This window comes from Hylobates moloch, unplaced genomic scaffold, assembly GCF_009828535.3.
Source record: "Hylobates moloch isolate HMO894 unplaced genomic scaffold, HMol_V3 SCAFFOLD_2, whole genome shotgun sequence".
Taxonomy (NCBI): domain Eukaryota; kingdom Metazoa; phylum Chordata; class Mammalia; order Primates; family Hylobatidae; genus Hylobates; species Hylobates moloch.
Window position 1 is genome coordinate 145179420 of NW_026652277.1, and position 22754 is coordinate 145202173.

The 22754-nt window shown below is 40.1% G+C and overlaps 1 protein-coding gene across 1 annotated transcript in view; it reads right to left on the reverse strand.

Annotated features, from left to right (window-relative positions):
• The window catches only part of SOGA3 (SOGA family member 3), a 47363-nt gene extending 29889 nt beyond the window's left edge, over positions 1-17474 (reverse strand). Inside the window, exons 1-4 of the mRNA XM_032158659.2 lie at positions 16473-17474; positions 13374-14565; positions 12686-12910; positions 10731-10889 (exon numbers count right to left, since the gene is read on the reverse strand). Coding sequence (XP_032014550.1) covers positions 10731-10889; positions 12686-12910; positions 13374-14474 — 1485 coding nt within the window. The 5' untranslated portion in view covers positions 14475-14565; positions 16473-17474. The remainder of the gene's footprint in view (positions 1-10730; positions 10890-12685; positions 12911-13373; positions 14566-16472) is intronic.
• Between the last annotated feature and the right edge of the window lie 5280 nt (positions 17475-22754).

The following is a 22754-nucleotide window of genomic DNA, read 5'->3' on the forward strand; positions in this document are numbered from 1 at the left end:
TGTTGATGAATGCAGTGGCAGGTAATGCAGCCGGATTATCTCCCTGTCCATCAAAACATTTGCAAATGTGAGCTAATGGATCCTGAAGCAGTAAGGACTAAATACAGGCCTAGTGGAAGAGGCAAAGGGTCAGATGGAAGAAGTTAGCATGGCTTCATAATGAAGTGAGATTTAAAGGGGAATTTCAGAGAGTAATAGACATTCATGAAAAAATGGAAAGCAAAAGCATTTCAAAGTTCTGTAGAAAAAGTTGGAGTCCTAGATAGCTCTAAAATTTTATTCTGATGGACTTCAAAATTCTTTCTAGGAACTGTCTTAATCAGCTAACCTACAGCTACGTGATAATAATAACAATAACATCTGATATGGTACCATACAATTTATAAAGCACCTTCACATATGTTATCTCATGTTACCCTTGTGAATAGACTGGGTAGGAAAAATATTTATTTTCCTTTAAAAGGTGATTAAATTGAGTCAGCTATTACGTGACTTATCTGAAGTAACATAGCTATTACATTTGTAAAAAGTGAGATAGAATTGACAGACCTGAAAACATTTTTCTAGCCCTATGTTTCTAGTTTTTGCTCCAAAGATTCCTTTTCTGTGAGATAAAATAGATTTTTCCCTACAGCCACCTTGGAAGTCTTCTCTCAGTGTTTACTCAAAACATTCTCTGATAGACCCTAAAGTATTATAGAGGATTATAGATTCTAGGAGTACTGAGGTTCCCTAAAGAGGGTAGGTTATTTGTGGGTCAGGAAGAACATGAAAGTGGCAGTGGAGGGGCAGCCTGAGTCCTTGCAGTGAGGCCACACAGCACTGATGACTGGAGACCACGTGTTGGAGGCAGACAGACGTGGGTGTGGGCCTGGCCTGCTAACTGGTGACATTAACCTCTCTGAGCCTTAGAGTCTTCATCTCTAAAATGAGGCTATTAACAACATAATTATACATAAACTATCTAGTTCAGCCACTGGCATGTAATTAGCACTCAACATTGGTGGCTACTGAGCCACTGCAGCCCTGGGGTAATTTTCCATATGTCTCCAGCCAAATTAGCTGCTAAATCCATTATCTCAGACATTGAAGATATAAAGCAAATTCCAACGGATAGTCTTTGGGAGTGACAGGATCTGCAGTCTTCTCTCTCCTTAAACCCGCATTTTACATTTTTTCACCAAAGCACAAAGAAGTTAAACTGCAGAGCTGATGCCCAAGATGTCAGAGTTGTCTTCTTGTTCTTGGGTTCCTGTCCCCATTCCCTTTCTCAAGAATCCAGTGGCACCTTGTTTCAGGGAAGACCTGTTTCTGGAGGATAAATGGAATTTGAGAGATGCAAAGTAAAGTGCTAGAAGTTTCTAGAAGGTAGTAAGGTCTTGGGAGACCTCTATTTCTGGAAGTGGGTGAGGCTGGAGTTACCCATCTACTTTCTTTTCATCGTGTTTGCACTGCACTAATCACCATGGAAAGAGCCCTGGTTCACAGCCACTTTTTTTTTTCTTTCTGCAAAATCTGACATGAAACACCTTGCTTAATTACCATTTATTCTCTTTTCGAAATTACTTACTGTTTATCAACTTTGTGCCCTGTTCTCTTTTGGTTGTTGTGGACACAGTTAATAAGATGGACTCAGTCTTAATAACATGGACTCAGTCTTTAGTCTCAAGGAGTTTACAGTCAGGAAACTGTAAACAGTTTCAGCAGGAAAAAGTTACATACAAATCAAGTAAAAAATAATTATTGTAATATTACAGAAGAAGGTAGTCTCATTGCGTATATGCTGGGTACTGAACTAGATGCTGAGGGTGCCACAGGGACCAACACAAGAGGGGCTCTTGTCCTCTTAGAACTCACAGTCTGGTTGGTCTTGTGAGGACTTCATGAGAAGTATTTGGTATAGTAATGTGTATGTGCAGCTATAGTCGAAGTACAACCTGTATGAGGCTGTCTTTCCTATTGGAAAATAATTAACTTGTGGGCAATGACTACCCACCTTGTGACATTATCTGTTATTCCTTATACATATTATATATATGCTTCATAAATAGTTGCTAAGTGAAAGTCAGGTCCAAGTTAATATGTTTTTATTTTTATGTAAAAGGCTGAGACAGAAATAAGATGTTATTTCTGCCACTACTGGGAGCAAGGCCATTCACAGGCAGCCAAGGGTGGCCATGGTAGAGGGGGGTGGTGGAGAATAGTGTCGTTTATTACTGTCCCAAAACCTGAATGCACCACATGGACTATTTAAGTTAAAACTGTGCCCTGAGAATCTCTTAAGGAAGGGATTGAGTTAATTGAGGTCTTTTCTGCATGAGGTTGATGTCTGTCACACACAGAAAGGCCAAGTAATCTCAAAAAATTTTTTATTATGCTCTTGAAAACATAAAGACTTGCAACTTTAAAAAACATCAGAGAAGTCATAGGGAATAAAAATAAATTTCAATAATAACAAAATACAAACATTTGGATGTTTAGCTGAGGATCAGTGCTGGTTACTGGCCACATTCTGCGGTGAGAGCCTGGCAGCCTTCCAGGGGCAGGAAGCAGGGGCAGATTTCATTCTAAGAATCATATGGTTAAAAACCCCACCTCAAGACTTTCTGCAGAAATTAGAATGTTTAGGGGTCATCATTCAACACCCTGGTTTATTTACTGGAATAGATGATGAATTCTTTTGTTACCACATGGTCTTTGTAGCTTCCTAGAGTGTAGAGCCAAGGCCACATCAAAAGGCATCGCTGGATTATTAGGGAGGTTCAACTTGTACTCATTCCCACATATCAGGTCTTCAGTTGTAATTTCTACAGCGCTGACACAGGCGCTGAATGCTGAGTAGCAAGAGAGAGATAACTGTGGGTCTTACTTCCTGTGTTAAAAATGGAATCAACCTAAATGCCTATCAGTTATAGACTGGATAAAGAAAAATGTGGTACCTGTACACCATGGAATACTATGCAGCCATAAAAAGAAACAGATCACATCCTTTGCAGGGACATGAATGGAGCTGGAGGCCGTTATCCTTAGCAAACTAACACAGGAACAGACAACCAAATACTGCGTGTTCTCACTTACAAGTGGGCGCTAAATGATGAGAATACCTTGACACATGGAGGGGAACAACATTCATTGGGGTTTTTCAGAGGATGGAGGGTGGGAGGAGGGAGAGGATTCAGGAAAAATAATTAATGGGCACTAGGCTTAACACCTGAGTGATGAAATAATCTGTGCAACAAACCTCCATGACACAAGTTTACCTATGTAACAAACTTACACTTGTACCCCTAAACTTAAAAGTTAAAAAACAAAAAAAGACACATGTTCCTCAAATGTCCATTTTTTTAAATTAAAAAATATGTATCTGGAAAAAAACTTTCAGTAGGGACCTTCAGTGGGTGCAAACTTGGAGTTTAATACAACGCTTTGCCATCTGTATCTTTATATCCTCTGTGTTATCTACATGGCCACACTACACCAGGCATTCAAGAAATAGCTGTTAACTGACTATATGAAAAACTAATTATAGTATTTAAATAGTAGTAATGAAACTGAATTTTATACCTATGAAACTTTCAGGGAGAACAGAGATGGATAACTAACAAAGTAGAAAATGATATATTTATAGGAAGCTTCAGGAGCACTCAGTTTAATTTCTGCATTTACATATTAAAAACTGAGGCCTATAAATTTTAAGTTATTTGCTCAAGGTCATAGGGAAAGACAGATGAGGTCTCAAAGCTAGTTTCTAGACTCCATTATATGTGTACTTTCTAACAATCACACTCAAATTCATGGCTAATGAAAAAATGACTATTATCTTTTCTGTAAAATTTTAACTCATAATTTGTTGATTCCATAGAAAAGACCTGTCAAGTATTTAGAAGACTCATTTGTCCATGATGGTTGCATGTAGAGTCTGTGTATAACTGCAACTTTTTGTTGTACTATATTGATTTTCTTCATGATTGCCCCAGAGGCCTCACATAAAACTCAGTGTTGCTTCTGTATCTGGTCACAGCTAGGAAATGATTTCTTTCAATATTTGGTCCCCAGCCTTGAGTGATACTAAACTCAGAGCTGTTTCATAAAAATGTACATCCCTTGGATTAAGTTTTTCTTCATCTTCCCAGCGTTTTTACCTAATTTAAAAACCCTTATTTCAATAGTTTTATGGCTTTATTGTGAACCATTTCAAATCCCCCGCCCCCGTCTTTATTTATTTATTTTGTTTGATACGGAGACTCGCTCTGTCGCTCAGGCTGGAGTGCAGCGGCGATCTTGGCTCACTGCAAGCTCCACCTCTCGGGTTCATGCCATTCTCCTGCCTCAGCCTCCCGAGTAGCTGGGACTACAGGAGCTCACCACCACGCCCGGCTAATTTTTTGTATTTTTAGTAGAGACAGAGGTTTCACCGTGTTAGCCAGGATGGTCTCGATCTCCTGACATCATGATCCACCCACTTCGGCCTCCCAAAGTGCTGAGATTACAGGCATGAGCCACCACGCCCGGCCTCAAATCCCCTTTTAAGGTAGGTTGGATACAGAAGTCAGAGAAGTAAACAGCACTTCAGTAACTATATAAGTAATATACTTCCATAGAGATACTTAACATGGATAAATTGCTAATCTCACAGAGGTGGGTCACTCAAAGTTCAGCCTTGAGCCCTTGGACCAAGTTAAACTGGCCTCAAAGAGTTCAGGGTTGGAGACTTAACTCTTATGCAAAAATTTAAATATACATGTATTAAACAATTTTAAGGAAGCCCATTACGTTGCACATATCAAAATTAATAGATATTTTAGATGGGAACTGGAAATGTACTCAATAGGAGATGCTTAATCAGGTAAAAACCTGTATTTGTTCAGCACTTTACAGTTTCAATAATATGAAGTGCAAAATATCAGCCAAGAAAGGAACTGGAATCTGATCAACAACGTGGGGGTGTGTCATGCTGTCCTGTATTTTTATGTAAATAAGAAATTTGAAATTTATAATAAAAGCTCATTATATTGCACAAAAATAATCCACCAATTTCTGATCTGTGTACTACTTTGCTTCTAATGGGGGCTTGGCATCTGGGTAAAAGAGTCATTTACATGTAACTGAATATTAAAGATCACTTCAGAGTACATGGAACTGTATATCTAATTTCATTTAAAAATCCAATAAAATTTATAATGCCTACATAAATACATCTTTAAAAATGCATTCATAGGCCGAGGTGGGCAGATCACAAGGTCAGGAGATTGAGACCATCCTGGCTACCACAGTGAAACCCTGTCTCTACTAAAAATACGAAAAATTAGCCGGGCGTGGCAGCGTGTGCCTGTAGTCCCAGCTGCTGGGGAGGCTGAGGCAGGAGAATGGCGTGAACCCGGGAGGTAGAGCTTGCAGTGAGCCGAGATTGTGCCACTGCACTCCAGCCTGGGCGACAGAGCAATACTACGTCTCAAAAAAAAAAAAAGAAAAGAAAAAAATGCATTCATAACACATGGCAACTTCCTGGAAGAAAAGCTTTTCTATGCTTACCTGACACACTCTTCCTTTTTTTAAATTTAGTCTCTTATTCCTGCCCATGTTATTCAACAAACTATTGGCTCTGAGAAGATATGACTAAAATAATAATGTTTAATTGATGCATCTAAATATATGTGTGGCCATTTCATTTTAAAATATCAATGACTACTGTTTTATTTTAAAATGTTAAGTAAACTACCAGAACCAGGGGAAAATATTTGCAAGAAATGCCCCATTAAACTGTCTCTTGGAATGCTTCTTTGCTGATTTATCACTAAACATTTCTTTTTCACATTTTATTATTCAGGTAAACATTCCCTATTAGAACCAAGTGTAGCTATGATCAGTTCTTTATTTTATATAAGAAAATAAATAGGTAATTCTGAATATATAGTACAGAATTTGCCTATTAAAATGTTCCATTTGTAAAGAGAATCTGGGTATACAGATATACTCTCAAGGGACTCTATAAAACAAGAAAAACAGAGACGCTGTTAAAATTTATAGTACTAATTATTTTTGTGTTCCAGAATGAAAGTTCATTGTAATAGATAAGATCTATTATACCAAGTGCACAAAAAATAAAAGTCCAAGATAGATGGTGCTATTTCAGTAGGCCAGTTAAGAACCCTTTGGAGCAAAGACTGGGAAAAGTTAAGAAAATTATTTTCTTTTAAGAATCTTGTGCATGGGTGAGGTATGAGACAATATAAGGAGTACAGATTCTGAAAAGAAAAAAGATCTGATAAACAGTTCTCATGATCGTCATCTTACTATTTTTCTTTGCTCCTGTGTTGGTGAATTCTTTGCTCAAATGTCTCTTATCAACACTTCAACAAGCACCAGACCTTAAAAGTGACACCAGATGACCCTTCTTCTCTTGATGATTACAAGGAGTTTCAAAGCTTTGAAAATAAAGTTCACTGCTACAGCAGCAGAACCTCATGACAGACAGTGATCCTCAATTTAACTGGAGCAAAAACTCACCTCTCACAGAGAATGCATTGTCCAAAGCCTCCTCCACAACCTCACTTTATCCTATTTGTGTATGAACCCATTCTGGCGTTCAAAGAGCTAGTTGTTGTTTACATGACATAACTTTAATTAAAAACCTCTGTCTCTTTGATCATTTGCAATGTTGAAAGATAGAATGCCATTTTCTACAGGTTACAGAAAGGTAAAGGCATTCTTCTACAGCAAGAAAGCATAGTGCTGGTAGCAATCAATGTTTTATAATTGGGATGAAAATGCTATTAAGATTCGAAGGCAGCATTCGAAGAGGTCCCTCTTTTTTGCAGTTGGTCAAACATCAGCTATTTCAATACAAGCAATGAGATGCAATAGATGCAGCTAATTACCTCCATCCTGCCTCTACTCAATTCTTCTTACTCCCAGGTGCCTACTCCATCCTCTCAGGGGGAGAAGATAGACAGATAGATGTGAGGAGGTGCACAAGACCTTGTGCAGCCACCAGTCCTGAGAGCAACTGGTCAATACCCTTGAAGCTAATTAAATTTTTAGCAAACGGTTCTAAACTGTAGCAGATGGTCTATTGGTCCCAATGGTGCTGTTCAACATCTATATGACTCCATATAAAGATCTAGAATCTTGGAATTGGAAGATTGCTTCTCTCAAGTATATTCTATGATTTTTTAACTTTATAACTAGTGTCTTTTCTCTTAATGGAGAGCTTGGTCTGGTTCTACTTTTCTCCTTTAAAAGAATGACACGAAGGGATGACAATTCATCACCCACCAAATTAACCAAGTTGGTTAACATTCACCAAGGGCTTGAATATGTTTTCATTTTACAACCAGTGAAGCAGAGGGTTAACTGAAGTTTTTGCAAGTCATCCAAGGAGTAACTTACAACCCTTATCCACAGAGTAATTGCAGCTCCGTTTTAATATTTACTGTCTTAGAGCATCATAAAATTACCATTGCAAAAATCTTATCTGAATGAAATATTTCTGATTTCTAAACATATTGTTAAACTACTTTTTCTATTTCTGACATTTTTCTGAACACTATGAAGGTCAACCTCAAATGGATAATTATACAGCACCCCTACCAGAATATTATTTGGTTTTCCTTTATTATATTTAGTATCCTCCAGATCTTTATCTTCCACTCTTTCTCCCTTCCTGTTTTTTCTATTTCTGTCCCCACCACCTTCCATCTTCTCAAATCATGAATGCCATTTTCCTAATAAAAGATTACTTTAAAGGCTGATGTTCTCCATATATACTCCTAAATTATTTTTACTTTTATTGTTGTATTCCCTAATCAGGCATTGACATTTGGTGTTTTATAAGTCCAAGAATTAAATTGCCCCTTTGGTATGAACATATATACCCACACTGCTTGGTGCTGAACAGCATTCTCCCAACCCAGAATTAGAGCCCTGAAGGAGGAAATAGTCACAGGGAAGAGTGTGAGCAAAAGAATGAAGGAAATGCATCTTTACAATCTCCTGAGGACGGTCCCAAGCTCTACCCTTTCCTCCTGGTGGCCAGATTATTTTGGCTTTTATTTTAAGATGGGAGAGGTCCCATCGTTCTGGCTAATGGATAGACAGTCTATGCATATCTTCCCCTTTAATGGAAGTAAAATGAAAATCAGAAAGCTCTTCTGCCATTCTTAAGTACAATTTTTCAGGTATCCACTTAAAACATTCACATGACACCAAATTACAAGGCATTTCTTTTTTATCTCTGGTAATCAAGCGAAGTTTGTTTGTACTTGAATGTTTACAATTTAAAACATTCAAGGCATATGAGAGAGCACAAGTAACGTATGAATAGGGAATGGAGCCTATGAGAGTGACAATGAAATTTCTCTTTGCTTGCTCACAGGAAGCTATTAGATTGTTGCTGCTGTGGGTTGAATTCTGTTCTCTCCTTCTACCCTCCCTGTCAAATTCATATATTGAAGTTCTAACCCCCAGTTGCTCAGGATGAAATCTCATTTGGAGACAGAGGTATTTACAGAGGTAATGAAATTAAAATGAGGGTCGGCTGTGATGGCTCATGCCTGTAATCCCAGCTCTTAGGGAGGCAGAGGTGGGAGAATAGCTTGAGCCCAGGCAGGTCAAATGAGGTCCTTAGGGAAGACCCTAATCTAATATTACTGATATCCTTACAAAAAGGGGAAGTCTGGAAACAGAGCTACAGGGAGAATGCCATGTGACCATGAAGATGGCCATCTACAAGCCATAGAGGGAGGCCTGGAACATATCCTGCCTTCACAGCCCTCAGAAAGAACCAGCCCTACTAACACCGTGATTCCGGATTTCTAGACTGCAGAACTGTGAGACAACACATTTTTTTGCTGTTTAAGCCACCCAGTTTTTGGTATTTTGTTACAGCTACTCTAGAGAACTAATACAGTTACCTACTTTACTTTTTTTTCTATAAATGAAAGTCATTTTTTGACATACCTTCAACTGTACATTATTGTTGAAGAAATATATACTTATATCTACATTAATTTCATATTTGATCTCTTAACTTTAGGGAAAAAATCTTTGCCATTCCTTAAATGGCAATGTTCTGAATTTCAGGAGAAAAGTCTTACATACCAGAAAAAGATGTTGAGAATCATCAAAAACAACCTTTCAGTGTAGAACTGGATAAAAGTAGACAAGTACAAGTTACAGGCCTTTTAAAGTCACCCAGTTACTGGTGAAAATAGATCACACAGCTCCCTGTCTCCATATTTTTCTACTATAGCACAGAGCGACTCCTAGCTGGTAGACAAGAATTTCATATCACTAAAATATTTTTTACTATTTTCTTATGCTAAAAATGTTTAAAGTCAGGATAATATAAGTAAACAGGTCACAAAAAATAGTTTACTCCACTGAAACTGTATTCTGCGAAGTCCTAATCAGACTGTTGATATTTGCACTGTTATTTGCACTATATTTTTGTAACATTTTGAGATAAGCACAGCAATGACAGGTGGGTCAATACCTCAGTCTGTGGAAAGATTAGAATTTTCTTTAGAATTCTGCTTATCCAAGCAGAGGAAATTTTTCAGAAGACAACTTGTGCATTTGCTATTTCTCAATGGTAGTTTTCACAAGTTGCATTGTACATGTTCAGGTAGCTATCAAAGAAAAGTATAATTTAATTCTAATTAAATTGTTATTTATCTTAAAGCTAATCATTTCTTTTTTTTTTTTTTTTTTTTTTTGAGACAGAGTCTCGCTGTCCCCCTGGGGTTCATGCCATTCTCCTGCCTCAGCCTCCCGAGTAGCTGGGACTACAGGCGCCCACCACCTTGCCCGGCTAATTTTTTGTATTTTTAGTACAGACGGGCTTTCACTGTGTTAGCCAGGATGGTCTCGATCTCCTGACCTCGTGATCTGCCCGCCTCGGCCTCCCAAAGTGCTAGGATTACAGGCGTGAGCCACCACGCCCAGCCGCTAATCATTTCTTGATAGATGTTTCTGTCTCTTTTCTCCTCCATTTCTTTATCTTGATTCTGTTCTTTTAGAAGACTCATGGTAAATACATTTGGAATCTTCAAATAGCTGACATGAAGGAGAACTTTGACTCTTCTACCCTAAAGGGTATAACTCAGATGAGCTGGCTCAAGTTGCAATTAAATACATATCATGTAAAAAAAAAAGGAAAATCTTTAAACAGAGCTATGATATGATACAATTGGCTGCTGTGAAAGATCTTCAGGGATAGTCACTGGTGATATTCTAAGCATTAGAACATTGTGGGAAGGGCTGGCTTTGCTATAGAGAGACTTCAAGCAAGGAATGAATTAGATCAAATGGACCTTAGAGTCTTTTCCATCCTAAAAATTCATGGTTCTATGAACTCAATAGTAAGTAATCTCATGGGGCTAATTATTCCCCTAAACTATCACAAGGCTCATTCCTTCACACTTTTGACACTCTTTGCATTTAGTATGCTGTGGCATTTATTTAATTAACATACATTTAGAAGACACAGAGATGAAACACAGAGATCAGTCAAAGCTCGTACATGTCGAGTTAGATACCGTGTTTAGGTCAGAATCTTTTGCTGCTACTCATTTATTAGTATGAAATCATGTATTTTTTACTATTTGGGTAAGAGTAAAAAATTGTCCTGCAATCATAAAAGAAATTTTTTAACAGTCATATTAGTCCTTGGGATTCTTTTTTAAAGGGCTAAAAATACATAGTACACCATGAAATAATCAAATACTAACCTCTTTCATTTTTTCCAGTTCATTCTGTAAAGCTTGCTTTGCAATTTCAACTTCTATGAGCTGTTGCCTCAGTTTCTCATTTTCATCTTCTGTTGTTGTTCTCTTTTCTTCCACATTTTCTAATTCATGGTGAAGTCTCACAGATACATCCTTTGCAACCTGAATTAAGGTGTTTGTAACAATAAAATATAATTAATGACAATATAATAAGGGCTAAAATTGTATTCCTATTGAAAGCATTAAAACCCAATATTTATATGGCGTTTACCATGTGCCAGGCATTATTCCACAAACTATACATATAAGCCATTCACATATATCAATCATTTAACCCTACAAAAATCCCATGAGATAGGTACTATTATTACTTCTATTTTGTAGATGAGTAAACTGAGTCTCAGAGACGTCAAGGTCACACAGCTAATGAGTAGACACTGCTGGGCTAAGAGGCCTGGCAATCTGGCTCTAAATTTTGTTCCCTTAACTTCTGCACTACTCTGTGGTAACAAATGTTCTATTGCATTTTATCACATGTAGAGAAATTTCACAAATCTCCTTTACTTCAACAAAACTATGAGGTAGATGTTTCCATTATAATCTATGTTAAAGAATGAAAAATTGAAGTTTTTACAAGTAGTGGGTTGGGCTTGAATTTCAATCTTATAACTAGAATTCCAGTTGCTTAATCTTAGAAAAGTTTTAGTCCTTGAGATTATTATTTTTTGAATGACTGTGCATTTTTGCCTCATATTTTGAGATTATCCTGGAAATTCTAGGGTTTGGAGGAAAAGTGGAGCAGTCTGGTATAGAGGCTTAGGACACAGGTTGTGATCTGGGACTGAGTGGAGAGTGAGTCTGGCACCTATTAGCTGTTTTCCAGGCCTGGGCACTTAACCTCTGTAAAAGGTGTAGCTTCTGCACCTGTAAACTGGTGCCTTAATAATCCCTACATTGTAGGATTATTTTTCCCTTGAGAATTAAATGAAATAATAATGTATGTAACAGTGTTTGCCACAGTGCTTAGCACATACTAAGCACTCAATAAATGTTAAGAAAAAAAGTAATACGTCTTTCATAAAATGTTTACACATAGCTTTCTTTAAAACAAAGATTACACGTGATCTTTAAATCTTAATGAAGTTAATGCAATGAACAGTATACTTATTTGGTTGTGCAAGGAGATTAAGTTAATATCTAGTTTGCATTGTCAATGAATCTGCCTACAGTCAAACTGAACTGGAGACCACACCTGTCTAGAAAATGCACTTCAAGGTTGAGATTTTTCCACTGGAAGAAATTCTGAAGAAACAATTGCATTTTTTAAAAAATGAGATTATTTCATTTACCTCACACCAAACAGGCTGCAAGTTGGTTAGCTGGTTTTTGTTTTTGTTTTGTTTTGTTTTTTGTTTTTCCTCGGAGTCACCTAAGTGGCAAGTGCAGAAAGGAAGAAGTCCTGGAAGAAGGAGGTGGAGTGGACACTTGCTGAAAGAAATCTTAACTCTAGTATCTTCCCAGTGCAGTTCCTATTTTGGGTTTCAACTCCCCCAGAGGAGTCCTTTTAGTGCAGCTCCTGACTGCCGGATTCCACCGGCCTTCTCTCAGTAGACAGACTGAAGGGCAGATCAAAGGCTAGAGCCTGCGCTCTGCCACGCCCTTGCTTCTGCCCAGAAGGGAGCCTTCTTCTCATCACCTCTTGAAGAGCCACCGTTGCTCCCAGGAGAGCACACTTAGCTCGTTTGCTGCCAGGCCCTCCACACACTCTGCACTCTTTAGAGCCACCTGCCAGTTCTCTCCCTTCTGAGACCCTTGTATTTTGTGGTTAGCGCTACGAAACTGTATCCCTAAGGCTCCTTGCCAGTCGCCACTGAAGACTATCTCAGCCTAAAGAGCCCTTGGCCAAAGTCCCCACCCGCCGCCCCTGCCGCGCGCCATTGAGCCCCCGCGCCGCAGACCTTGAGGTCCTGCTCCAGGCTGCGCAACAGCTCCCCGTCGATTTCCCCGGTCTGGGCGTAGCGGAGCCTTTTGCGCTCGGCTTTGCGGAGGCGGTACTGCAGGATCCGGCAGTTTTTGTTGGCTCTCTCCAACTCGTGGCGCATTTCCTGCAGTTGACAGGCATCCTCCTCGAAGAAAGTGTCCCTCATCTCGTCCATCTCGGTTCTCAGCTCATCGATCTCGTTCTGAGGCGGTGACAGGCCGCGTGTCAAAATCAAACTCGCTTCCAGCCCTTCCGACACACACCGTGCACACCCCATTCCAATTCCAAATTCTCAGCTTTAATTGCCCTCTGTCCACGAGACAGGAGTGACAAGGAGCTGAGTATAGAAGAGGAAACTGGGGAAAAAGGCCCACTTTAGGCCCTCTCTCATTCTCTTACTCTACCTCTCTCCAGGATGAAGTGTGACAAACCATTATAATTAGAGAAACGGAGGCCCAGATTTGAATTTAAATGAAAACCTCGCGTTACTGAGAGCAGATTCAAATTCAGACAAGGCCTAGGAAACCCCCTCCCTCCTTTCTTGTTCTCCTCCCTCTTCAAGGCTCCCTAACAGGTTAGCAGCCTCTCATCCCCGCCGGGACACGCCCTAATCCTCCCAGGCCCACTCTTCCCATCCCCCAGCAGGGTCCCCCCACCCTCCTCACCTTGAGAGTCTCGTTTTCCTCTCGCAGCTTCTCCATCTCCTCCTGCATTTCTTCCTGCTCTTGGAGCTGCTGCGGGTGCGGCTGCGACGAAGGGGGCGCTGCCGCCTGCATGCCCCCGCCGCTCGCGCTGCCCTCTGCGCTCTGCTGGGGGCCCTCCGCCGCCGCCGCCATTGGGGAGGCGGAGGGGACGGCCAGGGTCTCGCAAATGGCAGGGGGGCCAGAGACCGGGGAGCTGCGGCTACTGCTGCCGCCGCCGTTCTTAGTGTGCATCTGAGCCGCGGCCGCCGCCGCTGCCGCCCGCTCCTTCTTGAGATGGAACTGGATGAGCTCAGACTGCAGACATCCTTCCTTCCAGTAGCTCCCTCCACCACCGCTGCCGCCCCCCGCAACGCCGCTTCCGGAGTTTCTGCTGCCGGGTCCTGGGGTTTTGCCCGCAGAAGAGGAGGATGGAGAAGGAGAGGCCCCCTCCCCGCCGCTGCCGCCCCTCTGCTGAGCGCGTACGCCTTTCCCTCGCCAGCCCCTGGGCGGCGGCGGCTGCGGAGCGCCCCCCTCCCTTTCCCCGGAGCCGCCGCCGGCTCCTCCTCCTTCCCCGCCCCCTCCTCCCCCTTCTCCGAGTGGAGGGGGTTCCCCGAGTTTCGAGGGCACGGACTCTAGCTCCCGAGGCGGCTCCTCGGGCGGTCCGGGCCTCCTGCCGCCCAAAGCGGCCAGGGTCGCGGCGGGGGCCGCTTCAGCACCAGCCACGGGCTGGACAGCTCCCGGAGCGGCCCCTTTGGGCGCCAGGGGCGTCGCCTTCTCGGCCCCACCTCCGCCTCCTCGGACGCTGGCGGGCGGCCCCGTGCGGCTCCCGGTCTTGTTACCCTGCTGTTGCTGCTGCTGCAGCTGCTGCTGCCGAACAGAATTGAGTTTAGTGCCGGCCCCCACTGGGGACCGGGTGGCCGGGATTGTCTGTCGCAGCGAACTGTCCCTCGGTCTAGCGGGTGACTGAGCTCGCTGCTGCTTTTTGCTGCTGCCCTCCGGGTGCAGACGAGCCTCAGTGGCTGCAGCGGCGGGAGAAGCTGCTGCTGTGGCAGGGGCAGCGCCCCCGGTTGGTGGCTGACTCATGGCTAAGAAGAACCTACCAGATGCGATTTGGAAGAGCCCATTACTAGATCATCCTCTTCCGTCTTCACCGCCGCCAACCTTCGTTCCTAAGCTGGGACAGAAACAAAAGGAGAGAAGAACACAGCATGTCTGCGTTGTTGCAGAGCAAAGGGTGATATTACTCTACAAGAGAAGTCCTCAGAAAATGACGAGATTTGGAAGACGCTTAATAGAAGCTTTGACTTTAGGAATAGGATGCACGGCTGTCTTTAGGAATAGGATGGAGGGCTGTGAATTCTCATTTTGCCCAGGGTGGCGCTGTCTCCATCTCACCCCACCTCAGCAAAATGACGGATCTGAAAGCAGCTGAACCTTACATTCTCATGGTAGCAGCCTTTGGAAATGGTGAGATACAGAGTCAGACAGGAATTGATGGGAAGGGAGATATAGAAAGAAAAGAGGATAAAGTGGAAAAGAAGCTTCAGAAAGAAAAGATGTCCATATATTAGAGTTGTCAACTCTCTGCTTTTACAACTTTGGCTTTTCTCACCATCAAATCCATATGTAAAGCCTAGTTTAGTGGAGAAAGTTTTCATTTAATTAGTATTCCCAAGTTCAATTGGAGGAAAAGGGTTATGATGTAGGGCTCCTAGAGAAAATTTTCTATTGATAAATGACACTTTCCCCAGGCAGCTCCGACCCTTAATGTTGTTTTTGGGAAAATGCACCCAACTTCCTTTATAATAGAACTAAAAGAAAATATAAATAATGAATGCCTTTAAATCAATCTCAGTTTCAAGAAAATAATAGCATTAAGAATTGTCTATATGGGTTAGTTATTAGCAACCCCAAAGCGTATTTTTTCCCTTTTGGGAAATAATTTATAAAATACATTTGGAAAAGTTGTGGTCAGTTCTGCAGTTTCCTAAGTTTCTGGTGATGAATTTTCCTATGCTTACCCAATTTTGTAGTCTTAGGAATCACTTTAGTTTGAAGCGTAATTGCTAGATAGAAAATATTTTCATTCTTAGCCATCTTCTTACATTTCATATCATAAACAAAAGTTGTACTTTTTAAAGTGCCCATTTTCTCCTATGTAGCAATTCTGAGACAGAACCCAGAAGGCTGGTGCATCTTCCCTCATGGTGGTAAGATCAATTTCCAGTATGTATATTTCCAAGATAAATCCGTCACTAGCTTCTTTAATCTGAAAAATAGCAAGCTACTGCCTCATGGGTTCCTCTCCCTAGGGATCCAGGCAGCTAGTCAATTAGTTGTCTTTTCCTTAAAATTATTTCTGTCTAAAGCACTGAAAGGGGCATGACTAGGCATAAATTTCTGCTTTAAAAATATTCGTCCTATACAGAGAGGAGATTACTTTACTGCCAGTTATTTTACTTGCATTATTCTTGTTAACATCTATTGTTATCATCACAACTTAGCATGCAGCAATTCCTCATTTTATAAAGAAATATTACCGAAGGTTTCCTAATCCACCTCCCTTTCTGTTTCTGGCACCTCCTTCCAACTCACTTTGAAATATAAAGGTGAACAAAGAAGACATCAGGGGAAAACTGCCCACCAACTAGTTTTCTACATCTTCTCTCCCAGCCACGATACTACTAGAATGTCTGGCCTAGTTTATCATCATGGGTGGCACTAACATGGGCTATCTAACTAACTTATATTGCCAATGCAAACTTATTTTTATTTTTAATCAGGCAGAATAATTCCAGAGCTGAGAAGCCAATGTTTAAACTCAGCCCCCAGACAGCATTAACCCAGGCGAAAGCTTGTGTTCCAGTAACTGGGCTCCACAATCAAAGGTATCCGGCTGCTGTCACGTGGTTCCCACAAAGTGACAAGATGCTGCATCTCTTCAAGGCTTTCCCGGTGAAAATTATCACCCAACCAACCCCGGCACGGCTTAGACCAACACTTTTAATCTCAAGTTTTATCCACCTGCTAACCCACCCCATCATTCATCCCCAACCCTTTAGAAATCCAGAACTTGCTCACTTCTCAGCAGAGGCGAGGTTTCCAAGTAGTTGAACAAATCAACAGCACTTTCCTTCTGATATTCCGGGGATCTCAGGGTTTATTATTGTGCCTTTCTGCGCCGAGGAAAGTTCAACTTCGTATTATTGTATGCGACTTTCCGGCTGAGCATGACTTTGGGTTCGCTCGCCGCAGTTCCACACCCACTCGATTTCTCCAAACAATGGCGGTAACGTCAAGATTCAGCTGCCCCCAGAGCCGGTGACTTCCCGACGGTCCGCGGCTGGGCTGGAGCTGCAGCTCTCAGCAGGCTAACACGCGAGGTACCAAGCTGGGCCACACGCTTCCCAGGAAGTGCAGAGATATTCATGAGCTGACCTCACCGAACTGGGCAGGAGAGAGGGCGGGATTGCAAGGGACGATAGGGTAGAAATAACCAAAGAGAGGTTACTTTCAAGAGGAAAGAGAAGAAGGCGGGGAGGGGGACGGGGAACAGGGGTGGGGAGTGGCGGGATAAAGAGACAAAAAGGCCAGAGCCACGCCCGAGATGGAAGATTGACAGCAGCGCTCAAACTCCTTGCTCTATTCTCTTATCCCGTACTTGGCAGAGGATTCCAAAACTGCTCGAACACGGATGCACTGGTTTCCTGCAAAGCTTTGTCCTGGGTTCGGTCAATCTCCATCAATTATTTACTTGAGCTTCTTTTCCAAGGAGGCGGACTCGAACAGCCTTCCGGGCGTGACTAACATCTCCTGATGCAGCTGGCGGGCGGCTGCTGGGAGTTCTCTTTGTTCACTCACTTTAATTCTCAGTCGAGCTCTCCACGCGGTGCTCCCTCCCCACCCCCAGCCCGGGCGGAGTCATCAGATGTCGTTTCCACGAATAGATAATGGTTGCCATGATGGGACCCACCGTCCCACAGACAAAGGGTTCTTGCGAAGCGACGACTAATTTAGTGCAAACCGAAATAAATATCGGCCCACAGAGATCCTTTACAGAACGGTTTGCCCTCAGTACATTTTCCTGTTTTCTATTGAGTGCCGGTTTCTACCGTGAAAATAAGGAGTAATTGCTGGGATCCATAATCTTTATAGTAGTGCATGCGAACAATAACAGAAACCAGGAAGAATATATTATATCAGCCTAAAAGGGAATTCATTTAAAAAGAGGAGTTTAGAATATACATGTCTTTACAATTTACACTAACCCATACTGTTTCACAGTAATAATATTTTTAAAAATGAAGTGAAATTTTCTCTTTTTCTTTTCAGTCTCTTCTTTGAGTGGGGGGCGGGGGTCATGGGAGCCTCCCTTCTACCTCTAAGAATTCCTTTGTGAGCTTGAATATGAGAATAAAAGTAAGCACTGCTTTTGAAAGGGCATTTTAAAATTTAATTTGTCTTACATTTATATGGTGATTTTGTAAGTAAAAGGAAGAAGATATCTTGAAATAATAATAACTTTTTGTGCTAACATGAATTTTAGCTTAAGAGATTCAATTTTCTAAGTGTTGATCTTGCATTAAAAGTGAAATAAAAACAACTTAGGAGTAGTTTGCATAAAAGCAATTATTACAGCAAAATAAAAACATGCTCAAGCTCTGGTGATTCTTATCTTTAGAGACATATAAAACAAATATGATATCACGATAAAATCATTCATGTTCCAAAATAGGTATTAAAAGCCAATTTTGAGCCTGGCACTGTCCAAGGTGCTGGGATGCAAAGCTGAATCAAGAAATTGTCCCTGTGCTAGGGACACTCAAGCATACTAGTGAAAACTGAGATAATTTCCTTATTTTCTTTCAAATGCCTTTGGGAAGAGGAAAAGTGACATCTGTGACATTTATAATAAAAAGCTTACACCTCGACTAGCATACCAAAAATAAAGAAAAAAAAAAAAGCAAGTGAAAATGTAATCACAAGTTAGTTTGAATTTATATTAGGCAATTTCTTATTATGTAACCAAACTTGAGATGTAATATCCTTAAGAAATATCAAGATGCACATGTCTCATCCAAGCAAAATGGATAAAGTAGATACAAATATTTTTCAGCTCAATCTTTACCAATGAAATATTGATACTCTAAACATAGTCTAAAGACACAAAATATGCATAGTCCTGCTTCTCTAAGAATTTTTACTCTGCTCAGGCATCTATGTTTTGATTTCTTTTCCTAAAGCGGTATCATTTATTTCAGTGCAAATAGTAACTTTAAAAAGTAAAATAAAAATTAAGAATGGATTATTATGTATCCTTAAACCAATGTGTCTAAATGTTTCATTTTATAAGTTAGTATTATGCAATTTCAAGGTTGAAAACTGTAATAATACAGAATAAGTATAAGCAATATTTAACATGCTTGTTTACCCATAAGTATGCCATAAGAAAAATAACTTCTGAATTGGAGATTTTCCTGATTTATTCCTTTTTTGCTGGTTAAAATTATATTGCTTCAACTAAGCAAAACTTAAAGATGATTATTCAAAGACTTTTTCCAAGATTTAGAAAGATTTCAGTATTATTTTTACTGTGTTTCAGAAGCAGACAGGCCAATCAGCCTTCTAATGTTTGCTTATAATAATGAGTTATCCACTTCATGGCACAGCAAAATGTGAATCTTCGATCAAGGGAAGAAGGCTAAAGTCTCAACTTGGAAACCCTTAAGAAATACGTAGTTTAAAATTTCCAACCTCCTATTCTCACGACTTTACATCACAATATCTTTTTTTTTTTTTTCCCTGAGACGGAGTCTCACTCTGTCGCCCAGGCTGCAGTGCAGTGGCGCGATCTCGGCTCACTGCAAGCTCCGCCTCCGGGGTTCACGCCATTCTCCTGCCTCAGCCTCCCGAGTAGCTGGGACTACAGGTGCCCGCCACCACGCCCGGCTAATTTTTAGTATTTTTAGTAGAGACGGGGTTTCACCGTGTTAGCCAGGAAGGTCGCGATCTCCTGATCTCATGATCCGCCCGCCTCGGCCTCCCAAAGTGCTGGGATTACAGGCTTGAGCCACCACGCCCGTCCTACATCACAATATCTTAATTTATATAGCTTTATATTTTGCAAGGCCCTTTCATTTTGTTTGCTCAAAACAAAGTGTGTGAAGTAGACACTATCTTCTCCATTAAACATGGAATAACTGAGTTTCAGAGATGTTAAGTGACTTCTTCTAGTTAAATTTCAGAATCACAACTTGAACTTGGTTCCTCTTCTTCATCAGTTGTGCCTATTATATTGGCCTTAAGTGCCTCACCTCTTTTTCATACCATGATGTAAAACTCTGCATCTCAAAGCCAGATTTTGCACCTGTATCCTAGTTCAATCTTTTCACCAATGCATAGAATATCTACATTTGGAGATAAGAGTGTCACCTCAAACTCATGTAATTTTTTTCTTTTTTCCAACTCTTATCTATTTCTATTTATCTTTTAGTAAAGAAAAACACTATATTCTGTATCTATTTTTCTTTTAGTGAAACTATCATTTGATATACTTTCCCACTAAACATGGGCTTCTTCATTGCTTTGTCTTTTCCCTTCACTTCTATAATCATATTTTCTTTCAAAATATCTTATATTCATCATTTCTTCTTTATCTCCCTTTCAATCAACTGCCAAAATGCAGATCCTCATAATTCTAGTTTAGACTGTTACAAATGCTTCCTCTGTTAATGATAGATTTTTTTCTCTCAGATCTGCACTGCTTAATGTTTCCTGTTTACACCTTTATTAAACAACACTTTCCTCATGTCATTCTGTTTACAGTCATATCTACATTGTTACATCGCATCCAGACTCTTCTTCCTAGACCGCAAGTAAGTGTACTGTCCCCATTCTATAAGATGTACTCTCTAATACATCACTCTGTCGTCGTCAGACTGTCTCTTTTTCTCATTAACATGCAGGCTTATTCTGCTTCTGTACCTTTCCTCTTTCCAGTCCCCATGCTTGGTATTTCTCTCTTCCTTTCTAGCCTGAGATCTGCTCATATTTTCAGATTTAGCTTAAGTTTCAAATCTTTCTGTCTCATGAACTTAGGCAAGTTATTTAAACTTTCAGAGCCCCAGTTTTTTTCACTTACTTCTTCACTTGTTTATTCATACATGTATGATATATTGTTGACTTTTTGTCATTAGTAATACCTAGTTTATGTGATTATTATTATGAAATGGCAAAGTTAATTTTTATCACAGTGCATGGAACACAGTAATCATAACTAATGGTAAATGATGATTACTATATGCTTGGCATTGTAGGCTATCCGTATGAATTAACTATTATTGTTGTTATTATTATCATTAATTTAACAAAATTCTACCATTCCTGAATTTCTACAAAACTATGTCACACTATTTAAAAATACTTGGTTAGTCTTGGCTTATGTTATAATTTTTCATCCAGAGAGTAAATATTTTAAGATAATATTTCTGTTTTTCTCATTATCTCCAGCAGGGAATTGGATACATAGAAGCTAGTCAATCCAAATTGATTAGTAGAGTCATAACTGAGAAAAGCTGATGTGTTTGAGTTCATCTTGTTTTTGGAGAGTAACTTAGCTTGGAGATGTGCCATTGTCCTGACCTTTATTGACATATGTATGCAGTCACATGCTGTATTTGTTCTCTGGATGACACTTTAGATAATCATTAATGAATCATAGAGTCCTCGAGGTGTAAACATCATGATTCATCTTTTTATCTCTAGGCAGGGTGACCAAACTGTATTATACATTGGGATTAGCCTAATTTCAGCCATCTCAATAAAGGCTATTCTACAATCTCTCTGAGTACATGTACACATGTTATAACTTAACTTTATAAGCAATAACTTACAGTTTAATTCATATATTGGAAGAAGGATGTTTTGTGAATGACAGAAATTGCTATTTTATCATGGCTGCCTTAGTTACTTATGCCTTTACTGTTGTGTATATTTGCAGTTAGGCTTTGAATAGACTTCTATTCAAGACTATTGAGTAGTCTTGAATAACTTTACATCTGTAAGTAGTCTTAGTAATTCAACCCAATGTCTAGCCACTCATTATAGCCAACATATTGTTGGATTCCTGATTTCAATCTAAACCCATTCTCATTCTAGTCTTAATCTTAGTGAAAACTTTTAACAACTCTGGTACTTATTATATAAATGCATTATACATATTTAGAATCATCATTAAACTTCCCCTAATATCTCTACTTTAATAACTCAGAGTCATTAAATTGTCTCTATCTGCATTTTAATAATCCTTTATCTTACCTATTGTGGATCATCTTGCTAGTTTCAGAATTCATCACTAACTATTACGCCTTAAAATGAGCACAGTAGACCAAGTTTCATTATGCCAGACCAACAAGGATGGCATCCTAAGTTACCAACTTTACATTTCTAGCTCCTCTCTTCCCCTATGCTGTCTGAAAAAAAGTCAAATAGTCCTCTGCATGGACATAATCTAAGGAAGATCCTGGTAACTACAAATGGATCTGACAGATATTTATATTATTATATACTGAATATCTGTTAAGCAAACTTCAAATGTAAGGTCTTGATATTCAGTTGATCCAGTTATGAAAATGTAAGCAAACTGCCACTTATATGTTACACTTCAATATCTTGCTTTTCTTGTTATTGTTCTTAGATGTCAGTAGGATTTAAATTCAACTTGTAGTCACTAAAGTTTTGGATATTGTAATATGCTATGCAAAATCAGAGTACTTTCTTCTGACAGGATGCTAGATTGCTTTGACTTGATTCATTCTTCTCCCAGTGATATTTGTTATACATGAGTAATTTTTAGGGTCCTTCGAGGAAATACATAGCACATTCAATGTAAAATAATTTGAAAAAGGTTTATTTACAAAGGGACTACTTATAAGATGTGGATCAGATATCGGAGAAACCACAATGGAGAGTTCAGTAAACTGGAGTTACGTACCAGGATGGTGCTATCACCACACTTACGCAGAAAAGAGGATACTATTGACAATGGGATTAAAAAGATGAGAGAATAGAGTGGTCACTGTACCCAGAAAAAGATGTGCAGAGCATGCTACTTTGAGAAGAGTGATTTCCTATTGGATGACATAGCTAGCCCAAGATTATCTTGCTGTGAGGGATTCAGTGTTACAATTATCATTACTGCAATTCTCATCCCTGTCTCTGGTGTCCTGCTGGTGCTGTCCATTGCTTGGTCCCTTGAAGTCCAGAAGGCTATAGAACCATCTGATGTGGCCCATAAAGGCCACCTCCTGGTTTGAGATTAGATCTTAAGATGTGAAATGTAAAATATTCAGCACAATAAGCAAC